This window comes from Emys orbicularis, chromosome 3 (assembly GCF_028017835.1).
Source record: "Emys orbicularis isolate rEmyOrb1 chromosome 3, rEmyOrb1.hap1, whole genome shotgun sequence".
NCBI classification, from domain to species: domain Eukaryota; kingdom Metazoa; phylum Chordata; order Testudines; family Emydidae; genus Emys; species Emys orbicularis.
Genome location: NC_088685.1, coordinates 148,567,011 through 148,591,733, shown reverse-complemented (window position 1 = coordinate 148,591,733; position 24,723 = coordinate 148,567,011). Strand labels below are relative to the sequence as shown.

The 24,723-nt window shown below is 41.4% G+C and overlaps 1 protein-coding gene across 5 annotated transcripts in view; it reads left to right on the top strand.

The window, feature by feature from the left end:
* EIF2AK2 (eukaryotic translation initiation factor 2 alpha kinase 2) overlaps positions 1–24,216 on the top strand; it is a 40,816-nt gene extending 16,600 nt beyond the window's left edge. For all 5 annotated transcript variants that reach the window (XM_065401187.1, XM_065401189.1, XM_065401191.1 and 2 more), the window contains 13 exons: positions 1,755–1,960; positions 5,948–6,074; positions 8,550–8,632; positions 9,582–9,678; positions 11,096–11,130; positions 11,304–11,372; positions 11,959–12,078; positions 16,250–16,369; positions 17,668–17,860; positions 19,264–19,389; positions 20,100–20,198; positions 23,855–23,917; positions 24,016–24,216. In XM_065401187.1, coding sequence (XP_065257259.1) covers positions 1,755–1,960; positions 5,948–6,074; positions 8,550–8,632; positions 9,582–9,678; positions 11,096–11,130; positions 11,304–11,372; positions 11,959–12,078; positions 16,250–16,369; positions 17,668–17,860; positions 19,264–19,389; positions 20,100–20,198; positions 23,855–23,917; positions 24,016–24,135 — 1,458 coding nt within the window. In that variant the 3' untranslated portion in view covers positions 24,136–24,216. The remainder of the gene's footprint in view (positions 1–1,754; positions 1,961–5,947; positions 6,075–8,549; positions 8,633–9,581; positions 9,679–11,095; positions 11,131–11,303; positions 11,373–11,958; positions 12,079–16,249; positions 16,370–17,667; positions 17,861–19,263; positions 19,390–20,099; positions 20,199–23,854; positions 23,918–24,015) is intronic.
* Positions 24,217–24,723: the final 507 nt, after the last annotated feature.

Genomic DNA, 24,723 nt, shown 5'->3' with positions numbered 1-24,723 from the left:
CCTGTTAAAATATGTCATTTGTGTTTATTGCAATACTCATTATTTCTCATTACTGAAATATATTACATTTATTGTTCACAATGGCCATAACTGGGGTTAAGGAGTTGAATGGTGAAGACTGTTTTATGGAGCTGCCGAGTAGAGCTGGCTGGAAAGCTTTCTTGTTTTGTTTGGTTCTCCTCACCCCAGAGGAAAATCTTGTGGATTTTGGCCAAAAATCAAAAACTGAAATATTTCAATTCTGAAATGCCACTGTGGTGCCTCCTTGGGAGTTGTAGTTTGGATGTCTCATGCTCCTGTTGTTTTGTGTAGGCTGGGATCCCTGATCAGGATTGCATCTCTTATGATGAACCATAGAATTCCTTTTGGGTCAGGGGGAGGCAGTTCATCCTGGCAGCTCAATGCCTGTGGTGCATTATGGGAGATGAAGTCTAGCTGTAGAGCCTGGCCCATAGAGGAGAATGGGAGCATGAGGTACCTGAATGACAACTTCCACAAGAGACAGAGGCTGCATTTCAGAATTGAATTATTTCAGTTTCTTCCTGACCTCCTCTTTTTAGCATTCCAGGGAGTGAGCAATATTTCTGCAAAGCCCATATGTACTTCACAGTCCTGTATAGAATGTATATTTCTACATGGTGCATCTCATGAATGCGATAACTGGAAGGAGGTGTTTTGCAAACAGAAAAGCGCTCTGTATTGGTTGGTGTCCAAACATGGGATGCGGAACAAGGGCCTGTCATGGAAACAAATAGTCTAACTGAATAAGAACCATACTCAAAACAACAATGTTCACTAGGCCAAACCTGCACTGAGTCAGGTTCCAGTCGGAGCTTTATTTTATGTGAATGACTATTGCTTGTGGGGAAAAATGCTGGAACAAGAGGTTTAGCTACTGTAGGTTCAGTACCAGCATTACAAGTATTCCCCCTACACTGCCTCATCCTTGAACTGCAGGGACCTTATTAAGGGGTTGGAGGAGAGTACTTTAGTCTTCAGGTACTTGCAGATACTCTCTGCAAAGAGGTTAAAGGCTGAAACTGGTGGAGATGGTGATTATCGTGTATGGATACCTATTGAGAGCAGTTACTCACTTCAGTGGCCACAAAACAGTCATCAAATGTTAATTTGATCAGGATTCAAACTTAAATAACTGCTTGTCTTTAGATACAAAAGGCACCGAGCACAGAACTAAGGGAATTCAGCCTGACACCTACGCATCCTAATGTCATTCAATACTTGCTAGTAGGTGAAAGCCTGTGCTGTCACATGGGTCTATGCATAAAGTCATGTGTGTAAAATGGCTGAGACTTTAAACATTGAATAGTAACAGATGGTGAATCCCAGTGGTGATTGAACCTGGTCATATTCCAAATAAAAAAAGCTCTCAACCGTGCTTGTAGCTGTTCCCATCACTTTGTGCTGATTGAACAGAGATTCTAGGCTTCAGCGTGAGTCACCGGCAGGTGACAATCCTGAAATCTTCTTATATAGATTTGTTGATTATAAACTTCTTTGCACAATCTACAATGGGATAATAATTATCCAGGATGGCTCTCTGCTTTACAGGGCCAGTACACCCCATTAGTGGCGATTGTGAAGTGGTTTATTTTTAAAACGTGAAATGTCTATAACGGTTGGTTAAGGATTCACAACCCCTGCAGTTATACCAGCACTCTCATGAAGCTCATTTTGTGCTATTTGGTAACTTCAAGCCTTTCAAGCTATGCATATTTTGTATATTTATTTTGTAGACTAAACAGGCTTCACTCCCACAAACTCCGCAGCCGCAACCGCCGCAACCATCGCCGCCGCCACCATCACTGCCAATAGCGTTTTCATCATTGGAAGAGATACAGCCACTTGACTATATCTCCATGCTTACCAAATATGGACTAAAACATAACATAATGATTGACTATAAATTAGAAGATGAATCTGGACCCCCCCATAAAAAAACGTAAGATGTAGTTAATGTTGTTAATTCCTTCTGCTTCTTCTCTCTATTTGCCTGCTCTGTTGTTTCTTTACGTGGATGCTTTTAAATGAGTCTCCAGAACTGCAATCATGTACTCACTGCTAAAGTCAAAGGGATCTGTCACAGTGACCTGCTTGAGGAAAGGGCATTTTTTTGTATCTGTTACTGGAATGAGATCTACCCACAATTGAAACCATAGTGGGAGGAATTAAAAGTGAATTGAATCCAGATAGCGGTGGAACTATTCCAATATCTGTTTCCTAATAACTGCTCCCAAAAGAATGATATTTAGCAAGGTATATCTTCTTTAAAAATATTGACAGTTTGTGACATTGCCAGTGCATGACCCCCTAATTACTCCCTTACAAATTTCTGATCAAATCAGCTTTTGAGATTGGTTTAACAGTCCTATAAACCAAGGAATTAAACCTGTTACCACTGAAGTCACTGAGAGTTGTTACTGCTTTCATAGAGAGCTGGATAAGTTCCCAACTGCTAAAACACAATATTCAAAGGAGAAAACATGGCTATTTGTACATTATGAGAAGCAAAACAATTCATAAAGGAAGCCTTGCTTTCAGTCTCAGGGCTGGCTCTAGGTTTTTTGCTGCCCCAAGCAAAAAATTTGCCGCAACTGCCCAAGCAAAAAAAAAAAAAAAATGCCGCCCCTGGAATTGTGCCACCCCAAGCACGTGCTTGCTTTGCTGGTGCCTAGAGCTAGTCCTGTTCAGTCTTGTCCAAAGGAAGCCTCAGCAAACAGCCTTTGCTGTAGCTAGCTGGTATCTGTGCAGAAGTATGCTACTTCTGAAAAACATCTGGCAGTTGATTCCTCAGTTTCACCTTACTTCCGGATTGGGGCTTGATTCAGCAGCTTCCTAGTTTAGAAGACAACAAAACTCTTCTTTTCCTTCTGATTCTTTTTGCAGCTTCTCTAATTAAGGCTCCTTCCTTGCCTATCAGACCTTAGCTTTCAGATCCTGCTTCCAAGTCCTGGTGACTCTGGTAATCCTTAAGGGGTAGGTTTCTTTTCTCAGCCCATTGAAGGGGTTTAACCCTTTGTGCTTCATCCAGGAATGGAGCACAGATACCCCATCACAGAGACAATACTGAAACTTGATAGAATGATAAAACAATGGTGGCATAACTTATTACTTTTATTACAGAAGCATCCAGATGTCACTGTTATAACCATTGTCCCATTGTACAAGGCATTGTGCATTCAGTAGAAAACAACAGCCCCGTCCCAAAGAGTTCAAAGTCTAATTGAGATTAGTCATAATAAGTGGGTGTAGATCATGAAAGAGGAATTAGGAAAGAAACAGGTAACAGTTATAAGAATACATGGTTATATAGATTAGCTATAAGCTTAACTTACAAAAAATAAGTCAAATTTGTCAAATTTGTTTAAATAGTTGCATGAGTAGCTCCATTGACTTCAGTGGGACTACTCACATGAGTGAAAGTAAGCATGTACACATATACTGGATTGGGGCTTTCATGTAAGCTCTTTGGATCAGAGATTGTCTCTTTTTATATATTCACATCATAGTAGCCATCTTACTGTAAAATTTGAATGGAAAAAGTCGTAGTTTTTATCTCGATAGCCAGTGGAGGTAAACCCCATGTGGGGGGATTAGTTATAGCAAGGTAAAAGCTATAGTGCATTGTTTCCACTAATAGTATATGCTGAAATAGTTAACTTATAAAAAGACACCTTTTATTGCAGTGAATACATAGCCTTGGTTTTCTCTGCAGAGGATAGTGGGGAAGATTTCTATTATTTTCAGATAATAAAGACCTACTGTTAGAGACGGTTGCCAGGTGTCCAGTTTTTGACTAGAAAACATGGTCGAAAAGGGACCTGGCAGCTCCGGTTAGCACCGCTGATCGGGCCATTAAAAGTCCGGTCGGCGACGCAGCAGGGCTAAGGCAGGCTCCCTACCTGGCTCCACGCGGCTCCCCGGAAGCAGCGACATGTCCCTGTAGCCCCTAGGTGGAGGGATGGCCAGGGGGTCTCTGCACGCTGTTTGCATCCTGAGCACTGGCTCCGCAGCTCCCATTGGCCAGGAACCATGACCAGTGGGAGCTGCGGGGGCGGTGCCTGCAGGCAAAGGCAGCGCGCACTGTGCAGAGCTGCCTGGCCGCACCTCCACCTCAGAGCCCAGGGACATGTCGCTGCTTCCAGGGAGTCGCCCGAGGTAAGTGCCACCTGGAGCCTTTACCCCGCACCTTCTCCCACACCCCAACCACCTGCCCCAGCCCGGAGCTCCTTCCCGGAGCCTGCACCTCATCCTGCATCCCAGCCCTCTGTCCCAGCCCTGAGCTCCCTCCCGCACCCAAACTCCCTCCCTGAGCCTGCACCCCATCCTGCACCCAAACCCCCTGCCCCAGCTTGGAACCCCTTCCTGCACTCCAAACCCCTCGGCCCCAGCCCGGAGTCCCCTCCTGCACCCCAAATCCCTCACCCACCCCCTGCACCCCAGCCTGGAGCCTCCTCCTGCACCTTGAACACCTCATCTTTGGCCCCACCCCGGAGCCCACACTCTCAGCCCAGAGCCCTCACCCCCCTCCTGCAACCCAAACCCCTGCCCCAGTTCTGAGCCCTCTCCTGCACCCTGAACCCCTCATTTCTGGCCCCATCCCGGAGCCCACACCCCCTGGCGGAGCCCTCACCCCACCCCACACCTCAATCCTCTGCCCTAGCCTGGTGAAAATGAGCAAGTGACTGAGGGTGGTGGAGAGTGAGTGACAGAAGGAGGGGGGAAGGAATGAGTGGGGGCGGGGCCTTGGGGAAGGGGCGGGTAGGGGTGGGGTTCGGGGCAGGGGAAAGATGTTTGGTTTTGCTCAATTAGAATGTTTGCAACCCTATTAGAGCGCAAGGTATCAAAAGAGGTATTGAAACAAATTGATAAATTTAAAAAGCATCAATTCATCAGCGACACATCCAACAGTTCTGAATGAATTAAAGAATGATGTGTCTGAGCTGCTAACAAAAAAAATGTAATTCATTAAAATTAGCTATTGTAGTGGAGGGTATGAATGTTGTGCTTATCTTTTTAAAAATGTGGTAGGGTAACAGGAATTTCTAACCAAAGAGCCCTAATTCATACCAGGTAAATTTTGGCTGAAATAATTAAAAATAGAATTATAAAACACCTGCATGAACATGGAAAGATATGCCCTGATCTTGCAAATATGTGTGTTTAAAGGCAATGGGACTAATTGGGTTTAATGTTAAGCATGTATATGAGAGTTTTCAGGAGCAGTGTCTTAGTTTGGAATCTATTTCCAAACTGTCTTTATAATTCTTATTACCCTGTCACAAATCCATGTTCTTTTTCTAGCAAAATGACTTGTCATAGCAGTATTTTTAAATAAAATACATTTAGTAGTTTATTCAGGGTGAGAAGTGCTTTATGTTTAAGAAATTGCTTTTTAAATTGGTAGCTTTCAAACTGACTTCAGTGCCCCTTTAAAGATAAACTTACTTAATTCAATTATGATTTAAAAAATAATCTTACTCTTGTTTAATGCTATTAAGATTTTTCACAGAATCTGTCCTGGTAAATCAAACACAGACTTTACAATTCTTCAAATAACATACTATTCTAGGCTAAGTTGTTATTACAATTTTAAATTTAAAAAATACTTTCATAAGGAAGTAGTCTTAAAATCTACATTCAGGATTTTCAAATGACTAGTAGTTTTTGGGTACCTTATTTAAGATGCTTTATGGGACTGACTCCTCAGAAAATGCTAAGGCCTATCTTCTAAAAATCAGACCCTTTTAAGGCATCTCAAGTTAGACGAACAAAGTTATATTTGAAAACGTACATATGCAGAAGAATATTGAAGAACTCTGTTCTTCCTAGAATCATTACTACGTGACATTAGTATTCAAAATTGTTAAAATTAGAATTTGCCGTACAGGATTTATGGATGCCGTTTTATTCTCTATTATTCTTATAGATTTTCTTATAGCTGTAAAATTGGTGATAAGATTTATGGTGAAGGCACTGGAAATGATAAAAAAGCTGCAAGACAGGCTGCTGCAAAACGTGCATATGAGCAGTTAAGATCTCAAGAAACGTCAGGGGTATGTATTGCATGTAGTCTGTATGTAAAGAGAAAAGCTTCATTTCTGGCTCATTCATCTTTGAATCAAGTTCCACCATCATTTGGTTAAAAACTAGTCTTGTTTGTTTCAGTTTGAGGGAGAAATAATCTTTGTCTCATAGATTGATGTTGGTGATGCTCCACTGTACAGTAGCTAAAATTCACAGTGTCTGTATAGTCAATAGCTTATTGTACCAAAAAAAAAAAAAAATCTGTATCTCTAATTGCATATTTTAGTATATGGTCCTGTGAGTTATCATTCAGTTAAAGATGAATGCATATGACAAAAGAACTTATGAAAAAATATTTCACTACAGTTTTCTTAAAAAGGAAACTTAACTAATATACTGAAATGGAATTCTCTCAAGCATAGTACAGTGCTGCTGTACAATTACTAACAGTTTTCTTAATTATATAGTTCCTTGCACTTGTGTTGGATGTGTTTAATTTGCAAATCAGAATTATTATTTTTAATCATATGGGACCTGAGCCTGCAATGTCAGTAGAATTCAAGGGAAGTCAAGGGTGCTGAGCACCTCTTACACATGCCTAACTGTGATATCACACTTTTTGCTTTTAATCTGAAACTTCAGTGTCTCTTACTAAGTGAAAACAAAGGGATGGAAAAAGGCAAAAACTCAGTGATTACGTAGGACTAAATTTTCAGCCAGCTCTAAATTTGTAATGCAGACTTTGCATGCTCATCACTTTGCACGCCCAGTTACTATATAGATGGGGAAAGTAGATGCAGAAGCCTGTTTATGCATACACTTCTATTTTTCCACATTCAAAATTGCATGTACAATTACCAGCTCTGAAAATTTTGCCCTCAACTAACAAATACTGTTTTTTGGTCCTAATTCTTAATGGGGCCTCATCCTTGCATCCCTTGTTACTCTTGCAAATGAGGGAATGTACTATAAATGTCTCCTGGATTTGTGGTCAAGATCTGGTCATAAGATATTTACAAAACTCTACTTTTGCTGATATTTATTTGCAGGTGTGAAAAAGGATGTAAAGTTTTAAATACCTGGGGCAAAATCCTGGCCACACTAAAGTTAATGGAGAAATTCCCACTTCAATGGGGCCAGTGCCTTCAATTTCACCCCAGTGCTTTAAAGTTAAGCATGTGCATAAACTACTCCCAAGGGAATTCTGCGCCAGAATATTAAAAATTCTGCGCATAATATTTTAAAATTCTGCAAATTTTATTTGTCAATAAAAAATGGGGCTCCAGCCTGGCAGTGGAGAGCACAGTCCACTGGCTGCATTGAGGTGGGAGATCACTCTGGAAGTTCTCACCTCCCCTGGTACAGAGACTCGGCAGTGAGGCTGCACCTGACACTGACACAGTCCAAGGGCTGGGAGTGGTTGGGCAGGCTCAGCCCAGCAGGATCCAAATGTGGAGGGGCTTAGTTTGGGGGGATCAAGGTGTGGGGTGAGAGGTTTCTGTGTAGGGCAGTCTGGGTGCAGGCAGCTCAGTGGGAGATCTGGATGCACAGGGGCTCGTTGGGGGGTTCTGGGTGTAGGGGCAATGGGACTTTGCAGGGGATCCAGGTGAAGGTGGTTGGAGCTCAGCAAGGAGGGTCTGGATGTGGGGAGATGGGGCTTCGTGGGGGGTGGTGTCTGGGTGCCGGTGGAGTGGGGCTCGATGGTGTAGAGATCCAGGTGCAGCTGGTTGGGGCTCAGTGGGGGTGAGAGTCTGGGTATGGAGGACTCATTGGGGGGGGTCTAGGTGTAGGGCGGTAGGGCTTGTCATGGTGAAGGTTCGATGGGCCTGCTTAATGGGGGAGCACCAGCTGCTGCCAAGGGGATGCCGCATGCCGGGCGCCCACTTCCCCCCGCAGTTCCCCAGTGCCCTCTTCCTCCCAATCTCATCTCTCCGCCTCACTCCCACATTCCCCTCCCCCTTACCCAGCCCTACCACAGGCACTCACTGTTGCACAGAAAAGAGGAAGGCTCCCAGCACCCGGTAGGGGAGCATGACTGGCACTAGGACTCAGGAGATGGCGTTCAGCTGCAGAGTCAGCAGAGCCAAGATGCAGCCTCCTTCAGTGGGAAGCTCTGCGCTTGCAGAAACGAGGGGGAGGGGCAGTGGCATGTAACCCTGTGTGCCCCCCATGCCTCACCTCTGTTGGGGGGGGAAATCTCCCCCAAAAGCTGCGCCCATGGTCATCCTCCCCCCCCCCCATCCCTTGCGTAGCTGCCCTTTGCAGGGAAGCACAGGAATTCTGCGGGGGGTGAATGTTTTGTGCGGGTGCGTAGTTGCACAGAATTCCCCCAGGAGTCATAAACGCCTTCCCCAGCTGGGGCTTTAGTGTTTAATGTAGTTCCAATAACTTTTTTTGAAACTCCATTGTTTTTGTCATTTTAGAATGTTGTCATTTGTAGTAGCAAAGCTTTGACTGGTTAGGTATCAGGTATTTTTTTTTTTTTCCTTTTTATATATATACAGGCAGGGAGACACGCAGCTGTTGCCAGTTCTGCAGATAGTCTACTTAGTAATTCTAGTGGAATGTCAAGCTGGTCATCTGCAAAGTAAGTTGGAACCATTAATATTGTGATGTTTAACATAGTGCATTTGCTTATAATTGAAGAACTAGTTGAGAGCGTTTTAAGCCAAATCTGTTGCTGTCTTTTCACTTGTGAATTAATCAGTTGTATTTTAAGCCTGTTTCTTTATCTACAGATCAAGAATATATTTTAATTGTGCAATTGCATTTAATTTTTTTGTATTTTTTGTAATATACTTTATGATACACAGATTTTTCGGCTATCCTGAATGCTTTCTTGTTGAGCACCAGTAATTATTTTAGAAGCATTTCTGCTTGATGTGAAAAGAAGTGTCACTCCATTGAAGTTTTCAGTAGCCATTTTTGTATTATGACACTGCTTTGTTGAATGGATATCCGTTCTTTTCAGTAATTTTTGTGTACCACATTATAATTTCTGCTATACCGCTTCTCTCTTCATTCTCCATTAATCAAAAGAGGCATGAATCCAAAGAGGCACAACCTATTCATGGAGAATGAAGAGAGAAGTTGCTAGCAGAAAGAAAATTATGGTGAGAAATTTTCCAGTCTGTCCTGGGACCCCTTGGCACCAGCCTATTGTGCTTGTTGGTTAATTTGGCTCTCGTATCACCACTTTACTCTCTTTGATGCCCTGTGTAGTGTTAAAGAGCAGCTATATTCTGTACCGGTGGTGGCATCACTGCATTGAAATGATCTCTGTACCTAATCTATTTTACCATAGTGAGAATACATAACTAACATTTATAAATCACATTAACATAATAGGATGAAATCCATTATAGAAATAAGTATTTTATAATCAAATGTGATTGAATCACAAGAATTGTGTTACAAGTGAAGTTTTGTATTTTAAATTAATTCACATAATCCTTTTTCTGTTGTATCAAGAATTGTAGTTTTAATTCAAGAATTGTTTGAAGGAGAAATATTGAAATCCATTTTTCCCCTTATAGTGGTACTGATTCTGCATCTAAAAATATGAATTCAGATGGGAGCTTGGTAAATAAAATGAATGACCTGAAAGTAGGTGAAGATTGTTCATCTTCTGGGGTACAGTATGAAAGCCTTTATTCCTCATGTTAGACTGTCATTATTTTACTCCTGTTCATAATGTTCACTTTTAATGAAGATGTGGATAACAGAGCTACTATCTCCAAAATATTTAAGTTGCACATAGGTAAAATTGGATACTTGAGGCTGCTAAAGTCTATATCTAATTTTTGAAGTTAGTATGTCCTCAAATACTTTGCTGGAAGTGGAATGTGGCCCTAGTGCAGAGTATAGTAGTTCCTCTCTTGAGTGGGATAAACCATTCGGCGTACACAACATGAGGTCTCTGCTCTGCACTAGCTGCCTATTAACCTTGAGCCACTCCCCAAAAGAAACATATGTGGCTTCACTCCTGCATTGTGATCTGTGTAAGTGGACTGCTGTGTCACTGACTTCATGGGGGCTACATGCAGGTTCAGCAGTTGGCCTGTGAGGGTGACAATGCTGGATTGGGGCCTAAAACTACCAATAAATTGGAGCCTAATCTTCTGAGATTGCTTCACTCCCTCTGTTTCACCGCACGAGTTAAGAACTGCTTCCTCTAGCAGCCTGTTAGAGCCCGAGTTAGGGGAGTTTCAGAGCATAGTGCAGTATCAATTTTCTCCTCTACCCACAATGGTTATCGTTACAAAATATATCTGAATGTTATTTAAAATGTTCATTATCTTTTTACCATCATTCTCACTAAACATACGCTACGTCAGATTTGCTGCTGGCTTAAACAGGCATACTTCCATGGAAGTTGATGGACCTATGCTTGTACATTGAATGTAACTGATGCATGTTGATAAGAATCATGATGTCATACTTAGAGCTGGGGGACATTTTTGGGCCAAAACTTCTTTCAGCAAAAAGTGCAGATTTGGCTATGCTGAAACGCTTCTGGAATTTGTGTCAATTTTGCTAAACTGTTTGGTGTAAAATATATACAAATATATACATATATTCTGAAAACTTGAAACCTTATTTCAGCAATTTTTAAATTAAATGTTATTTTTTCAGTTCAAAATGACTTTTCAGTTTGAAATTTCCTTTAATTTTAAAAATGTTAAAAAATGCTCAAAATAGAAATATTTAGTTTTAGCTTGAACTAAATGTTTTGTTTGATCAAAATGAATTTTTCCCAACTTCTGATTCATCAAAAAGTTTGAAGAAAATAGCTTTGGGGTTGACACCAACAGTTTTTTTTTTTTTTTTTCCGGGATTGCCAGCGAACTCTGAAAAATCCATTATTCGTGCAGCTCTAGTAATATCCAAGTTTCATGAGGAATTTAAACTGAAGGTTGACATCAAACAGATGAGCCAGCCAGTCTAAGTATGGCTTTGGACAGCTGGTAGCCACATCCTAAACCATATTAGAATAATAATTATCATAATTTAAAACAGTGAATATATTTGTTTTTCTTTTTTGATATAGGCAACTCCCAAAAATGCTGCCATGAAACCTAAGAGGTACGTAATTACTTTGCTTTTAAATATTTATGTTCTGAAATTAATATTGCAAACCCTGTTTTAGTGGCTTTGATACTTGACTAAAACATGACACCAAAAATATTTCCAGGTAAATTTATTTTCTCTATTCATATGTTGCAAGGTTTTATTGTAAATTTTCTTTTTTCCCTAAGAAGAGAGATCGCAACTAAGTTGGCACCCTCATTCTCAGGTCAGAAGGCCAAGTACACTAAGGATGAAAGGTGAGAAGGAGATTTTACATAAGAGGTGTATAGTTATTGCAATGATGGGTTAGATTTCCCTGACTAACAGTTTTGCATGTTTATTGCAAAACAAAAAAATTTACAAGCATATGCAAACTGCCACTTGTGGGTGAGGTATAGGTATAGGTATTTCCTATAATAAGAATGTTTATATTTGGCATTTGTACATCTCTGTAGAATGTTTCTTTGTTTTTTCTCTACCCCTGAGAAATGGGTGGTGCTACAAATGTTGTAATAAAAGAGATTATTCAAAGAAAATGGGTGGACAGCTTCTGTTCTTATGAAAATTCCAAATGTAAATGTCATAAGCATGTAAAATAGAGTAGGAATGCCTCTAATCCAGCGGTTCCCAAACTTGGTTCGCCGCTTGTTCAGGGTAAGCCCCTGGCGGGCTGCGAGACACTTTGTTTACCTGAGGTTTGAGTATCTCCTGTAAGATGATGCTCAGCGTCTCTCAGGAGATGTTCTGCAACTTTCAGAATCAGACCCATACTTTCCAAAATTAATGTTAGGGCTGATTGTGCTAAAATTATTATTATTATTTATTTATTTTATTATTTTAAAGACTTACCAAGGATTTTGAAGAGATAGAGCCAGTTGGCAGCGGTGGATTTGGGAATGTTTTCAAAGCAAAACAAATTATTGATAAGAAGAACTATGCTGTCAAACGAGTCATGTGTAGCGAGTAAGTACTGTGCATCTGCTTGCTTTTATTTGAAAGGACACTCTCAAGCAGTTTCTGTAGATGAAACTGTTTGTAGTAATCTCTTAAAAGTTTAAGTAATTTTCCTTTACAGTATTGTCCATTCTATCTGACAAACATGTTTTTTCCTCTGTTCTCAGTGGAGCTGAAATGAGTGTGCTGTCTTTTGATGTTTGCTTCTCTGTGCACTAGAATTATAGTCCAGCACAGCATAGGAAATAGGATTTGTTAATTTGTGCGCTCTCTTTGTTAATGTTGTGCCAATATTTAAAAAGAGAAAATGGGATGACCAGGTAATCACAGGGATGTCAGCCTGACATTGATCCTGGGCAAGATGATGGAGCGGACAAAAGGGCAAATGCGTTCCTTGGATGCATAAACAGGGGAATCTCAAGTAGGAATAGAGAAGTTATTTTACCTCTGTATTTGTGTGACAACCCCCAGGGTACAATCTGGACTGTGGCACTGTTGTGCCCCCTTAACTCTCCAGCTTAGGATACCTCTCACACTGCTCTGCTAGTGAAAAGCAGCCCCTCCAGGCTTTGCTCTCACATAGCCATTAGCATGTGAGAGTCACACCCTGCAAAGTCACATGAATGCTCTTCCAGCCCCTCATAAACAGATATAGGGCAACACCTGCATATCTCTCGGTCCCAGTCTTGCACCCCAGCAATGTGTGTTTTACACTGCTCAAGACCTTCTTGATCCATGCAAGCTCATTAATTAGTCCGCCATTCCATCAAAGGGTAATGGATATGCACCAGCCTTTGTTAACCTGAGTAGATTCCTCAAACACTTCAGTGAACCACACTGTTTTAGATAAAACATTAAACAAGTTTATTAACTATAGAAATGTAGATTGTAAGTGATTATAAGTGATATAAGCATAGAAGTCAGAATTGGCTTTTAAAAGAAATAAAAGATAAAATTGCAAGCTAATTCCTAAACTTTTTCATGTTAAGTAAAATTTGAAGCAAACCGCTTTTCTCATCCCTCTGGATGTTGCGGGCAGTTCACAGTTCTTAATACACAGTCTGGATTCCCTTCCCAGCCTGGGACCAATTTCCCCAGTTCAAAGTCTTTCAAGCAGTCTTGTTTCAGTAGAGATGTGGGAGAACAGAGGTGTGACTGGGTGCCTGGATGGGCCACACTGAGAATGCTATGCTCAGGGCAGACTGCAAGGAATAGGGCAGACAATCCCCAGAACTGGTGGTTTATTTTTCAATTAGATTAACCAAGCCAGTAACAAAACAGCTTCTGTAATACCATGCTGCTCACCAAAAAGCCAAATACAGTCCCCTTTAAGCATTCCAGCCCTTGACTCCTATCTAGATAGCCAAGTCTAATATAGTGAGAGGTTATTGAAAACCTGATTCACCAGTCCCAAAGTACCGGACACTGATCCCTAAGTCAATATGAGACTCAGATCTTACCCAATAATCATGCAGGTGCCAATCCTTTAGTAACTAAAAGACTAAAGATTTAATAATAAAAGGAAAAAGAAAGAAGAGAGTTGCTGGGGTTAAAAAATCAGTATACATACAGATATGTGTAAAGTTCTTAGGTCAGTTTCATAGCAGAAATGGTGAGGCTGCTGATTTGTAAAAGTCTTCCTGGAATTAATTTAAAGAGTTATGGTCCAATAGGCACTCCAGGTGCAGAGTCTATGTCTTTCCATTCAGCGTTTCTCAAACCACCATGGCCGCATACGGCCACCAGGGGCTTTTCTTGCAGCCACAGCCTCCTTGTGTGTGTGTGTGTGTGTGTGTGTGTGTGTGTGTGTGTGTGTGTGTGTGTAGGGGGGGGAGTAGCAGTCCCTACCCCTCCCTGTTGCTCCAAGATGCACTGCCTTGGCATTGGTTGCTGGGGCTGCCAGCAGGGGTTGGGCTCTGCCCCTCCCGGAGACACCTGGGGCACAACACTGGAGGAGCAGGCAGTTAGTGAGTTCCCCCCCTTCCAAGAGACTATAGGGCTCAGGCTTTGGGCTTCAGCCCTGGTGTGGTGGGGCAGCAGGCTCCATTTGCACGGCTTCAGGCTCCATCTCCAGGCCTCGGCCACGGGGCTCTGGCTGTGGGGCTTCAGGCTCCAGCCCCATGCTGCCTCCCCTGACCCCGCCCCTCCTCCATCCATGGCTTAATTTGTCCCCAGGCTTGCCAGGGCTGAGTAAGTCTGCTGTGAAAAGAGATACTTATGTGTTTATTAATATCAATTTTCACAACAGAATTAGTAGCTAGCAACAAATAAAGGATCAGCGAACTGCGGCCACTGGGAGCCGCAATCGGCTGAACCTGCGGACGCGGCAAGTACACAAACCGGCCTGGCCCGCCAGGGGCTTTCCCTGCACAAGCAGTGGAACAAGTTTGGGAACCACTGCCCTATAGTTATAGACTCAAAGAGCTACATGACAAATTTCTGTTCCCAATAAAGGGCTCTTCAGTCTAGCAGACAAAGATATAACAAGATCCAGTGGTCAAATGTTGAAACTAGACAAATTCAGACTGGAAACAAAGTGTAAATTTTTAACAGTGAAGAACAATTTACCATTGGAACTATTTACCAAGGGCTGTGGTGGATTCTAAGTCACTGGTAATCTTTAAATCAAGATTTGATGTTTTTTCCAAAAGCTCAAGTATCAGGGGGTAGCCATGTTAGTCTGTATCTACAAAAACAACAAGGAGTCTGGTGGCACCTTAAAGACTAACAGATTTATTTGGGCAAAAGCTTTTGTGGGTAAAAACCTCACTTCTTCGGATGCCCAAATAAATCTGTTAGTCTTTAAGGTGCCACCAGACTCCTTGTTCTTTTTCCAAAAGCTGTGATTTTGTTCAAAGAGCAATTATTTTGGGGAAGTTCTGTGGCCAGTGTTATACAGGAGGTCAAACTAGATTATCACAGTGTTCTCTTAGGGCCTGCGAATCTATGAACCTGCAAAACACTTAGTAGATTGTCTATGAATGGTGATTACTGCTTTTATAAAACTTGTTAGCAGCAGACTAACAGATTTATAGAACATTTAAAGGGACAGAGTCACTTTGAAAACCACATTTGTGTCTGAAAATGTTTGAAGTCCCTGTACTAACCAGTAGCAATTCAGATGACTATATACACTGGGTGGGAGAAATCAGCCCTCCCTATTTTTTCTTTGTGCTTTTGGCAACACTCTTTATAAAACCAGTATAATTGTTTCTTTGTCATTGTGTCACTTGCTAAAAAGACCATTATAAATATCATCAGGGGGGCATAAAAAAACTTTTCGGGACATTCTAATTTCTGATAAAATGCCAAGTAATATTTATTTTAAATAATCAATTAAAAAACAAGTTGTAAGTGTCTCTTTAACAAATCGTTTTAAGGATATCCTCCTCCATGTTATTTACAACAGTTTCAGAGCAATCTTTAGTCTAAATTGCTTTGGTGTTCTATTTTAATGAGTATATTGTATTACTAAATGTTCTTCAGGATATTTCTTATTTTCATTCACATTGCACTCCTGAGAAGTACATTTAACATTTTGAACGTAAGCCCTATATGTTCCTCAAATAAAGGGTCACATTTGGGCCCCATCTGAGGTTGAAATTAATTCATTGGACAACCCTACAACAATCAAGGTAGGCCCCAACTCTGCAAATAATCTTGCATATGAATAGTCTTGCTGAGCTCAGTGTATATAGAGGGACTACTTGCAAATTAAAAGTTATATGCTGTAGTGTTTGCAGGATCAGGGTCTTTGGATGCTTAATTTCTCCATGATCGCATCAACTCTATGCTTTGCTTATCTGTTGTGTTCTTATGACTAGATAAGGTATTAAGTACAAGAATCTGAGTTTAGTGTGTGTGTGGGTTTTTTTTTCTCATTTCAAACATTTTGAGCAAGGTTCAAACACTTGAGTGCTCAGGATAATAGAGCAGACAATAGGCAAAACACAAGAACAGCCTGGCAAACGAAACACAGCTAGTAGACATAATTTTCAGCTTCTCTTTCAAAATTAAACAATAATATTGACTTTTAAAATAATTCAAAATAGAGATACTTAATCCTGAAGATTACTACTGCTGCTTGATATCCTGTCTTCAATTAATCTTATTGTTCATTTTATTAAGAAGTATCAGTTCTTCAGTGTTGTGTAATGAGAATTTTTCTTTGTTTATTTAGTAAAGTACAGCGTGAGGTACAAGCACTAGCAGAGCTTGAGCATGAAAACATCATACGGTATTACACCTCTTGGACTGGGAAAGACTATCTCAATTTTGAGAACAGTTCAAGCCTTTCAAGGTAAATAAAAATGAATTCTGTAGTGTAATCAATGGTTCTTTAACTGGAATAATCAGATTATTTTTTCCCTATTGCAGATTTATGTGGCAAAAAAATGAGTGAATTACAGATCCCTACACTTTTATATTTTTTCCAGCTAATAAAAGAAGAAAGAACATGAAAAATATTTAACATCAGGCAGCATGCTTAATGAAAGACATACATGTACATGTATATCTCCTTTTGGTTGATGAATTGCCACTTTTTTGGTGAACAGTTTGTGTTGCAGATATGTACACTGACATTTAGGCCTAATTTGGAATGATGTCTTATATTGAAGCCAAATCAGTAGCAGGATCTTCAGCAAGTGAGGGAGATGGTATTTGCACTGGGATTAAAATGCAGGAATTATTTGTTCTCAAACCTGTTTGTTTCACTCACTAGATCATGCCCTGTCCCATGCTATTGTTCTGCCCCACCTTGTGTCCAGAGAGCCTACTGGCTGCTCAGCAGAAGAGCTGACTCAGAGCATGTCTACACTACAGCCCTAAGTCGACCTATGTTAGCTCGACTTATAGCCACTGCAGTAATTACTGTCCACACTACCCTCCTTCTGTCTGTGGTGCATGTCCTCACTAGCAGTGCTTCCACCGACTGAAGAGGGGCATTGTGGGGGGCTGAGGGCCAAGTATCTAAGCTCTGCATAGCTCCCTGCTGGGAGCCCCTCTGTCCCCCCTCCTGGCTCTTGGCTCCCTGCTGGGAGCTGGGGGGCAGCCGTCCCAGGCTTCTCAGCTCCCGGAGTGGGGAGCCTCTGGGCACAGCCTGGCTGGGGAGCAGGGAGCTGGGGGCTCCAGCATGGAGCTGTGAAATTGACAAGACAGCCGACAGCCGATGTAAGTAATGCAGTGTCTACGCAGACACTGCGTTGCCCTAACTACACCGACATAAGTGCTATGCCTCTTGTGGAGATGGAGTTATTATGTCAGTGTAGTAGGGCACTTACATTGGCGGGACAAAGCTGTAGTGTGTACACTTGCATAATTAGGTCAAGGTAAGTTGCCTTACATCAGCCTAACTGTGTAGAACAGGCTTCGGTGGCAGGCAGCTGGCTGTTTGGGAGATAGGATTGACTCCAGTGCCGTCACTGGGAGCTCCAAGTCTACCCGTAGTGGTCCTAAAAAATTAGGGACTTTTGGCCACGATTGTGGGGGGCCTGCAGCCAAATGGAAGGTTGGAAACCAGCAAACCATTGAGCCAACTGCTTAGGAACAATTGTGTAGTGCTGTTTTTAATACTGTGATTTCATTTTACTCTTACAGACCGAGGCCAGATTTGCTATGTGATTGCCTTTTTATCCAAATGGAATTCTGTGAGAAAGGAACACTGGAGGGCTGGATTAATGAAAAGAGAGGGACGGAAAATTACCAGACTGAGTCTCTCATCAAATTTAGACAAATAGTGACAGGAGTGGAATATATTCATTCTAAAGGGTTTATTCACAGAGACCTCAAGGTAAGCAGAACAGATGATTATTGTGTGGATGGACAGATGTATGAATAAGTGTTTGGAGGATCAGAAAATGTTGAACCATTATTTTATTTTCAGTGGGACTCCATGTGAGCATAATGGTCTGTCAGTGTGTGTAAGATTGGGTATAAAACCACAAAGTGCTTTTGAATGTGAAATGCTGTATACTAGGTATATATTAAGTTTCAAGTTTGAGTTCAAAATCAGTTTTAATAAATCACATATAACACATCATATATTTTAGTGTACTGAAGTTAATGCCCTATAGAGCAGTGTTTTTCAAAGTTCGGGTCACGACCCAGTACTGGGTCGCGGCATGTAAGGCACTGGATCGCCTTCTTCAGCACCCAGGGACCCTAGTGGCTCTGGTCAGCACCGCTGACCAGGACATTAAAAGTCCTATTGGCAGTGCTGCCCAGCTAAGGCAGGCTAATGCCTACCTGTTCCGACACTGCGCTGTGCCCCGGAAGCGGCCAGCAGTGGCTCCGGCTTTTAGGCAGGGGGACCACGGGGCTCTGCATGCTGTCCCCGCCCCAAGCACTGGCTTTGCACTCCCATTGGCCAGTTCCTGCCAATGGGAGCTTGGGTGGGGGCGGTGCCTGCGGGCGAGAGCCACGTGGAGCCAATTGCGCGCCTCTGCCTAGGAGCCGGACCTGCTGCTGGCCGCTTCCGGGGTGCAGCATAGTCCGCGGTGCCAGGACAGGCGGGAAGCCTTCCTATGCACCCCAGCTGTGCCACTGACCAGGAGTCGCTGGAGGTAAGCCCACACCCCAAACCCCTGCCCCAGCCCTGAGCCCCCCCCCAAACCTGGAGCCCCTTCCTGCACCCCAAACCCCTCATCCCCAGCCCCACCCCAGAGCCTGCACCCCCAACCCAGAGCCCTGACCCCCTCCTGCACACCAACCCCCTGCCCCAGCCCTGAGACCCCCCCCAAACCTAGAGCCCCTTCCTGCACCCCAAACCCCTCATCCCCAGCCCAGAGCCCTGACCCCCTCCCACACTCCAACCCCCTACCCCAGCCCAGAGCCCCCTCCACATCCTAAACCCTTCATCCCCAGCTCCGTTGGGACATGGGCATCAACAATTTTCTTCAACTGGGTCACCAGAAAAAAAGTTTGAAAACCACTGCTATAAAATAACACAGTAGTACTTAACTGTATGCACCAATGAGAACAATTAGTTATTGTGTCAGTCATGATTTCAAATTTTGACTAGTGTGTTTAAAATCTCATTGTTAAATTAACAGTTTTTATGTTGATACATAACTCCTATTCATTTCCTTGAATGTTTAGCAACTCTTCCACTGAAGTACCCTACGACTGATTTTTTTCCTGGTGCTAAAAGTTTGTAACGTGAAACTGAGACATTCTTTTAATTGTCCTTTTTAGCCCCTCAACATATTCATATCTAGTAAAGATAAAATAAAAATAGGTGACTTTGGACTTGTAACTTCAATGACAGATGACCTACGGACAACAGAAAAAGGAACAAGATCATATATGAGCCCAGAACAGGTAACTGTTACTGCAGGTTTAATAGTAAGACATCAGGAGACACGAGTGTCTCCATAGTTATCCTTGCATTTAAGTCCAGATTTAGCCATCCCTGTCCTAATTTCTCCAGTACTAAACCAGTTGCCTAAAATTTTCCAGGTGTGATCCTAAACCAGGATAGATTTTTTTTTTTTTTTTTTTTAAACTGGAAAATCTGAAGCAAATTGCATAAATCAGTTGTGAAATGAGGTGATCCTATCTCATCAATAGTGTCTTACATTACAAAGTTTGAAGTCAGTGGGAGCTGTGGGTGATCAGCAATTTTGAAAACCAGGCCACTAATTTAGGTACCTAAATGTGAATTTGGGTAACTTTAGGCATCCATTATTGAAAATCTTGGCCTTAGAATCTCTGTATCTGATTCTCTATCTGTAAGGGGGAATCAATTACTTATCCTACGTATGTGGAACTATGGACGCTTTAAAGTCTGTATATTTCATTTCACTTAACAGTAAATATTATCCCTATTTCACAGATGGGGCATCTTTGGCACAGAGATTTAAGGACTTGTATGAGGGCCTGGTGGTCCCAATCATTCAGTCCTAAGGCAAAACTCTCATTGACGTCATAGGGATTTTAGCTTGGACTGTATGAAAACACTTAAATTACAATACATTTTTAGACCTAAAAGGCATGTCTGGTATATGCTATTTTTATTGTAATCACCACAGGCTGGAGACAAATATGGACAGGAAGTGGATATATTTGCACTAGGATTAATTCTCTTTGAAATTCTTTGGATATTTTCCACTGACGCTGAAAAATTTAAGGTAAGTAATCTTAAATTATTAATGAAAAATAGGTCAGAAGAAAACTACATAAGGCAAAATATGATTTGACGTATTACTTGTATATGATGTAGTGTTCCTTATTCCCCCTTATGTCTGGAATACCTTCCTTATACCAGTACACCAGGTGTTCATCCTCTCTTCATTCTTGTCCTTCCTGAAAATTCATTTCAGTGAGACCCACATATGCATATTGCTTTTGTTAATAAAAGCTGTCCCCCGCCGTTTAAAACAAAAATTACCCTAGCACCATTCACTTGTCAATGTGTTTTGGTGCTATCTGTTTGTCACCTCTGTGTAGCCTTTCATTTTATTTAAAGTGAATTTGTAATGTGGTATTACACCACCGTGGGTTCAGCTCTGGCAGCTACAGTTTCAGTCTTAACAGAGTGAAAGTCACTTCTGCTACTTGCTTCAGAGTTAGAGTCTCTAGGAATACATAAAGAGCAAGGGTAGTGACCACACAGACATTCACAAGTACAAAATCTAGTCTGTTTTACAAGTTTTATTAAAGTTTCAGTGAAAGTTATGAATACCCAAGCATATAGAAATTCTTTCCGAACCTATGCACAAGTTACAAATATAGTTCTACTCACATCCTTAACAAGTGTTAGGATCTCATAGGTCTTTCATGGATTATTAGTAGAGGGATGGTTCCGGCTGGCGTTTCCCATAGGGAGCTCAACTTTCCTAAGCTAGGCACCCTCTTTTATAATGTAATTCTAACTAACCTCATTAGCATTTCTGCACATCATGCACACTGCGGTTAGGGCATGTGTTAGCAAAACGTGATTACCGGGTATCTTGTAAGCAAAAAATTACTTTTACTGTTATTGTTTTGCAATATCACCCACTGGCACATCTTTTCCCATAATCTTAGGGCATTGGGTTATTCTTCGGTCACTTAGTTACATCAGCATTTCTTAACTTGATGGCCTAGTATGGGTAAGCTAAAATCTTACAGGCCTCAGCCTGTAGGCCTTGCATTTCAGCCCTACTTACTTTTACCCAATACGATTCCTCTAAATACTGATCAATCTTCTACTTCTATAATCTTACAAATTAACTCTAATTAACATACAATGAATATATATGATGTTGATTAATCATAACATCACACAATAAATGAACAATAAACTAAAATCATTGGCTACATCTGCTATCTAGTATGTCAGACAGCTCTGCTGTCTAGTACAACAAATTTAATCTCTGTCAGAGAGGGGAAGAGAGAGAGAGATAGATATCAATTGAGATACTTATGTGGCCCTCAGCACTATGGTATCCGAGTGTCTCATTTATCCTCACAAAAACCCTGTAAGGTAAAGAAATACTGTGTTATTTTACAGCTGTGCAACTGAAGTACAGCGAGATTAAGACCCTGATCCTCCAAATACTTAACCACGTGTGTAACTTTATGCTAAGACTTGGTTGTAAAGGGTACATATTTTTTTTAAAATGGGAAATTAAAAAAAAAACCTTTAAAAATTTTTTCTATGGAAAAAAACAGGTTGCTTTTGTCAAACTGAATATTTTTCAACGTTCAAAAACCAAGCAAATGTTAGAATTTGGGTGTTTTGCTTGGTTTTCACTATCTTTTCTCTCCCTTTATCCTCCAAAAGGGCAAGAATAAGGGAGGGGAGAAAAAAGAGAAGGTAAGAGAGAACCCCCCGCAAAAAAACACTTGTTCAAAAATGAAACAATTTTTTATTTGAAACAAATTTTCATTTTGTTTAAAAAAATGATTTTTAAAATCAATTAAAAATTGCTGCAAATTTTTTTTGCTTTTTTTTTTTAATTAAAAAGACATTTTGCATCAAAAAACCTTTTTTACCAGCTCTACTTTATGCACATGAGTAGTCTTACTGAAGTGTATGGTATTACTCAGGTGCATAAACTTACACACATGTGTTTGTCTTTTCAGGATTGGGGCCTTGCCCAAAGCCACACAGTAAGTCTGTGGCAGAGACAGAAATTGAATCTGGAACTAGGTCCCAGTCCAGTATGTTGCCGGCCAAAGGGCCCGAGGAGGGCAACAGCGAGGTTTGTTGCCCGGTGTGCTTCACGCCAATAATCACACCAGGTGTGGAGAAGCAAACCAACTTTATTCAAGAGCTCTGAATAGGCACTAGGAGACCAGCATGTCTCAAATCAAGCGCAGCAAATATAAGCAAGTGTCCCATTTTATATTCCAAGCTGTTTCTGTGCAAGCCTTTGTTCTGTTACTCCCTCTTAACCCTCCTACCCCTCCCTCCTCGAGCAGTTACAATTAGAAAGATTCCCGTCCGTATGCTTATCTTCGACCTTGTAGATTTATGCGTATGCAGTCTTTTCCTCCCCTTCTTCCCCCGCATTATCACTAAAAGTTTTGCTAGTGTGGTAGCTGTCTGCTAGAAAAGCTGACCATTACATTTCTGCTTCAGCCTGCTTCAGCATGTAAGCAGTTAGCATAGAAGTAGGTGAAAGTTCACAAGATGGAGTCACTGTGGTTCACTTAGACCCAGAGCAAAGGAGTTTCATCGGCACTTATGGCCTTCCACTCCCCTGAGTTACCTGGTAGCTATGCCTAGTGACACCAACAAGTGCCTAACTACAAACTATACTTCTGTCCTGTAAAATATATATCACATTTACCTGCATGGGACTGAAGCACTCTACAGCTAGTAACCTACACACCCTGCTTTGTACTCTTGGTCAAAAGGCATGTGTCTGATGATCAAAACAGAGGTTTCTCTGCCTTCAGCATAATTTTTTAAAATTAGACCTCTGATACTACCTTTATCCTTTTTGCTGTAATGCTTGTCCTCTTTCCCCTGCCTTCCCAATGCTGGTCACCTTCCTCGGTCCTGTCTTGTCTTCAATTACAAGCTTTTGGGGGCAGGGATCATAGCTAAAATTTTCAAACCTGAAAACTATGCCTGAAATTAAGTTCTTAAATCCATATATGAACACCTAACTAGAAGTGGTCTGATTTTTCAAAGGTGCAGAGCACCTGCCACTGTTATTGACTTAATTTAGAGCGAGGGTTGCTCAGCATCTTTGAAAATTAGGCCACTTCTATTTATGTACCTAAATATGTATTTAGGAGCCTAATTTTAGGCACCTGGGTTTAAAAACATCAAGTCATTGTGACTTAGCACTGATTATTTAAAAGTGACTTAGAAAAATTCAAAAACACCTTTTTTAATGGGTTGGGGGTGGTGGGGGTGGGGAATGCTATTTGCATCTGCTTGTCTCACAAGTAGCAGTGATGCCAGCAGGGCCAGAGTTTAAGTCCTCTCCTGTAGATTTTTCCATGGAGATTGGGGTGCAGAACTACTATTTCTTTTTAATTGACAGTGAGAACCAGGGATTTGACAAAAATAAGGCAGAAGCAGGTCTTCATGGACCTTGAGGCTCATAAGGTGAAAAAGCCAACAAACTCAAAGCTCTACAGAACACTTTTAAAAACACCTTACAGCCAAATGGAAAGCTTTCAGATACTTCCTTTGACAAATGCTGTCTTTTGAAGACTCGCTCTCTACCTGTCACTACGTTTTCTGATTATTTTGTTTTCATGCTTTGTGTGGTTCAATCACAGGGCTTCAAAATGCAGTCAGTGAAAATATCATACTAAAAAAATTATTTGGTGTCATTTTTAGGAGTGGCACAAAATAAGAGAATGTGTATTTCCAGAGGAGTTCAGCAAGAACTTTCCATTAGAGGTACAGTATAACACATTATTTCATCTATTTCCTCATTATTCATGTTCAGTATTTTATTTCCTCTAATATATACTGTACCTTGTTTGTTTGTTTTACAGAAATACATAATTGAGCAATTGCTCTCAAAAGACGTTGCAAAGAGACCTTCAGCATCTGATGTATTGAAGCATTTGAAGCTTGTTGCTAAAAAGAACCCAAAGAACGCACATACATGTTAGGCACCCTATCTCTAAAGGAACAACATAAGCTCTGTTTTGGTCCAGAATTTGACACCCCCCCTCCCTTAAAATTGCTGAAATGTGACAAACGTATTTGGAATCTTAGGTTCAATCCTATTGTCCTTTACAAAACCAGGCTTTACATGGGGATCTCTGCAGGGATTGGGGGAATGAAAGCCTCTTCTTGTGATCCAGAGCATCAGTATAAATTTCTACTTACACCCCATAGTCTGAAGCCTTGTGCCCCTGCCCTTTCTCACCTGTGGGCAGGTGGTGGGTGTCGTGTTTTATAGGTGGATCAGCAGTCATGGACCCATAGTTATTTTCATCCACTGCTGTGGAGGGAACCACCATGGTACTTCCTGGGGTGGAGAGGTCTGTCTACAGTCTGCCCCTGCTGTACAACAGAACGTCAGCAGGTCCGGTGCAGAGGGCCTCTTATTTCCATAAGTATGAAGAAGGCAGGTTTTGACCTTTTATACTTAGGTTTGCTGCTGCCTGCTGTTTTAAATCTTTTGCTCTCTCCCAGCAATAACCATTTATTTTTATGTCACCTAGAAATATTGTGGGTATTTTACAGTAGGAAAT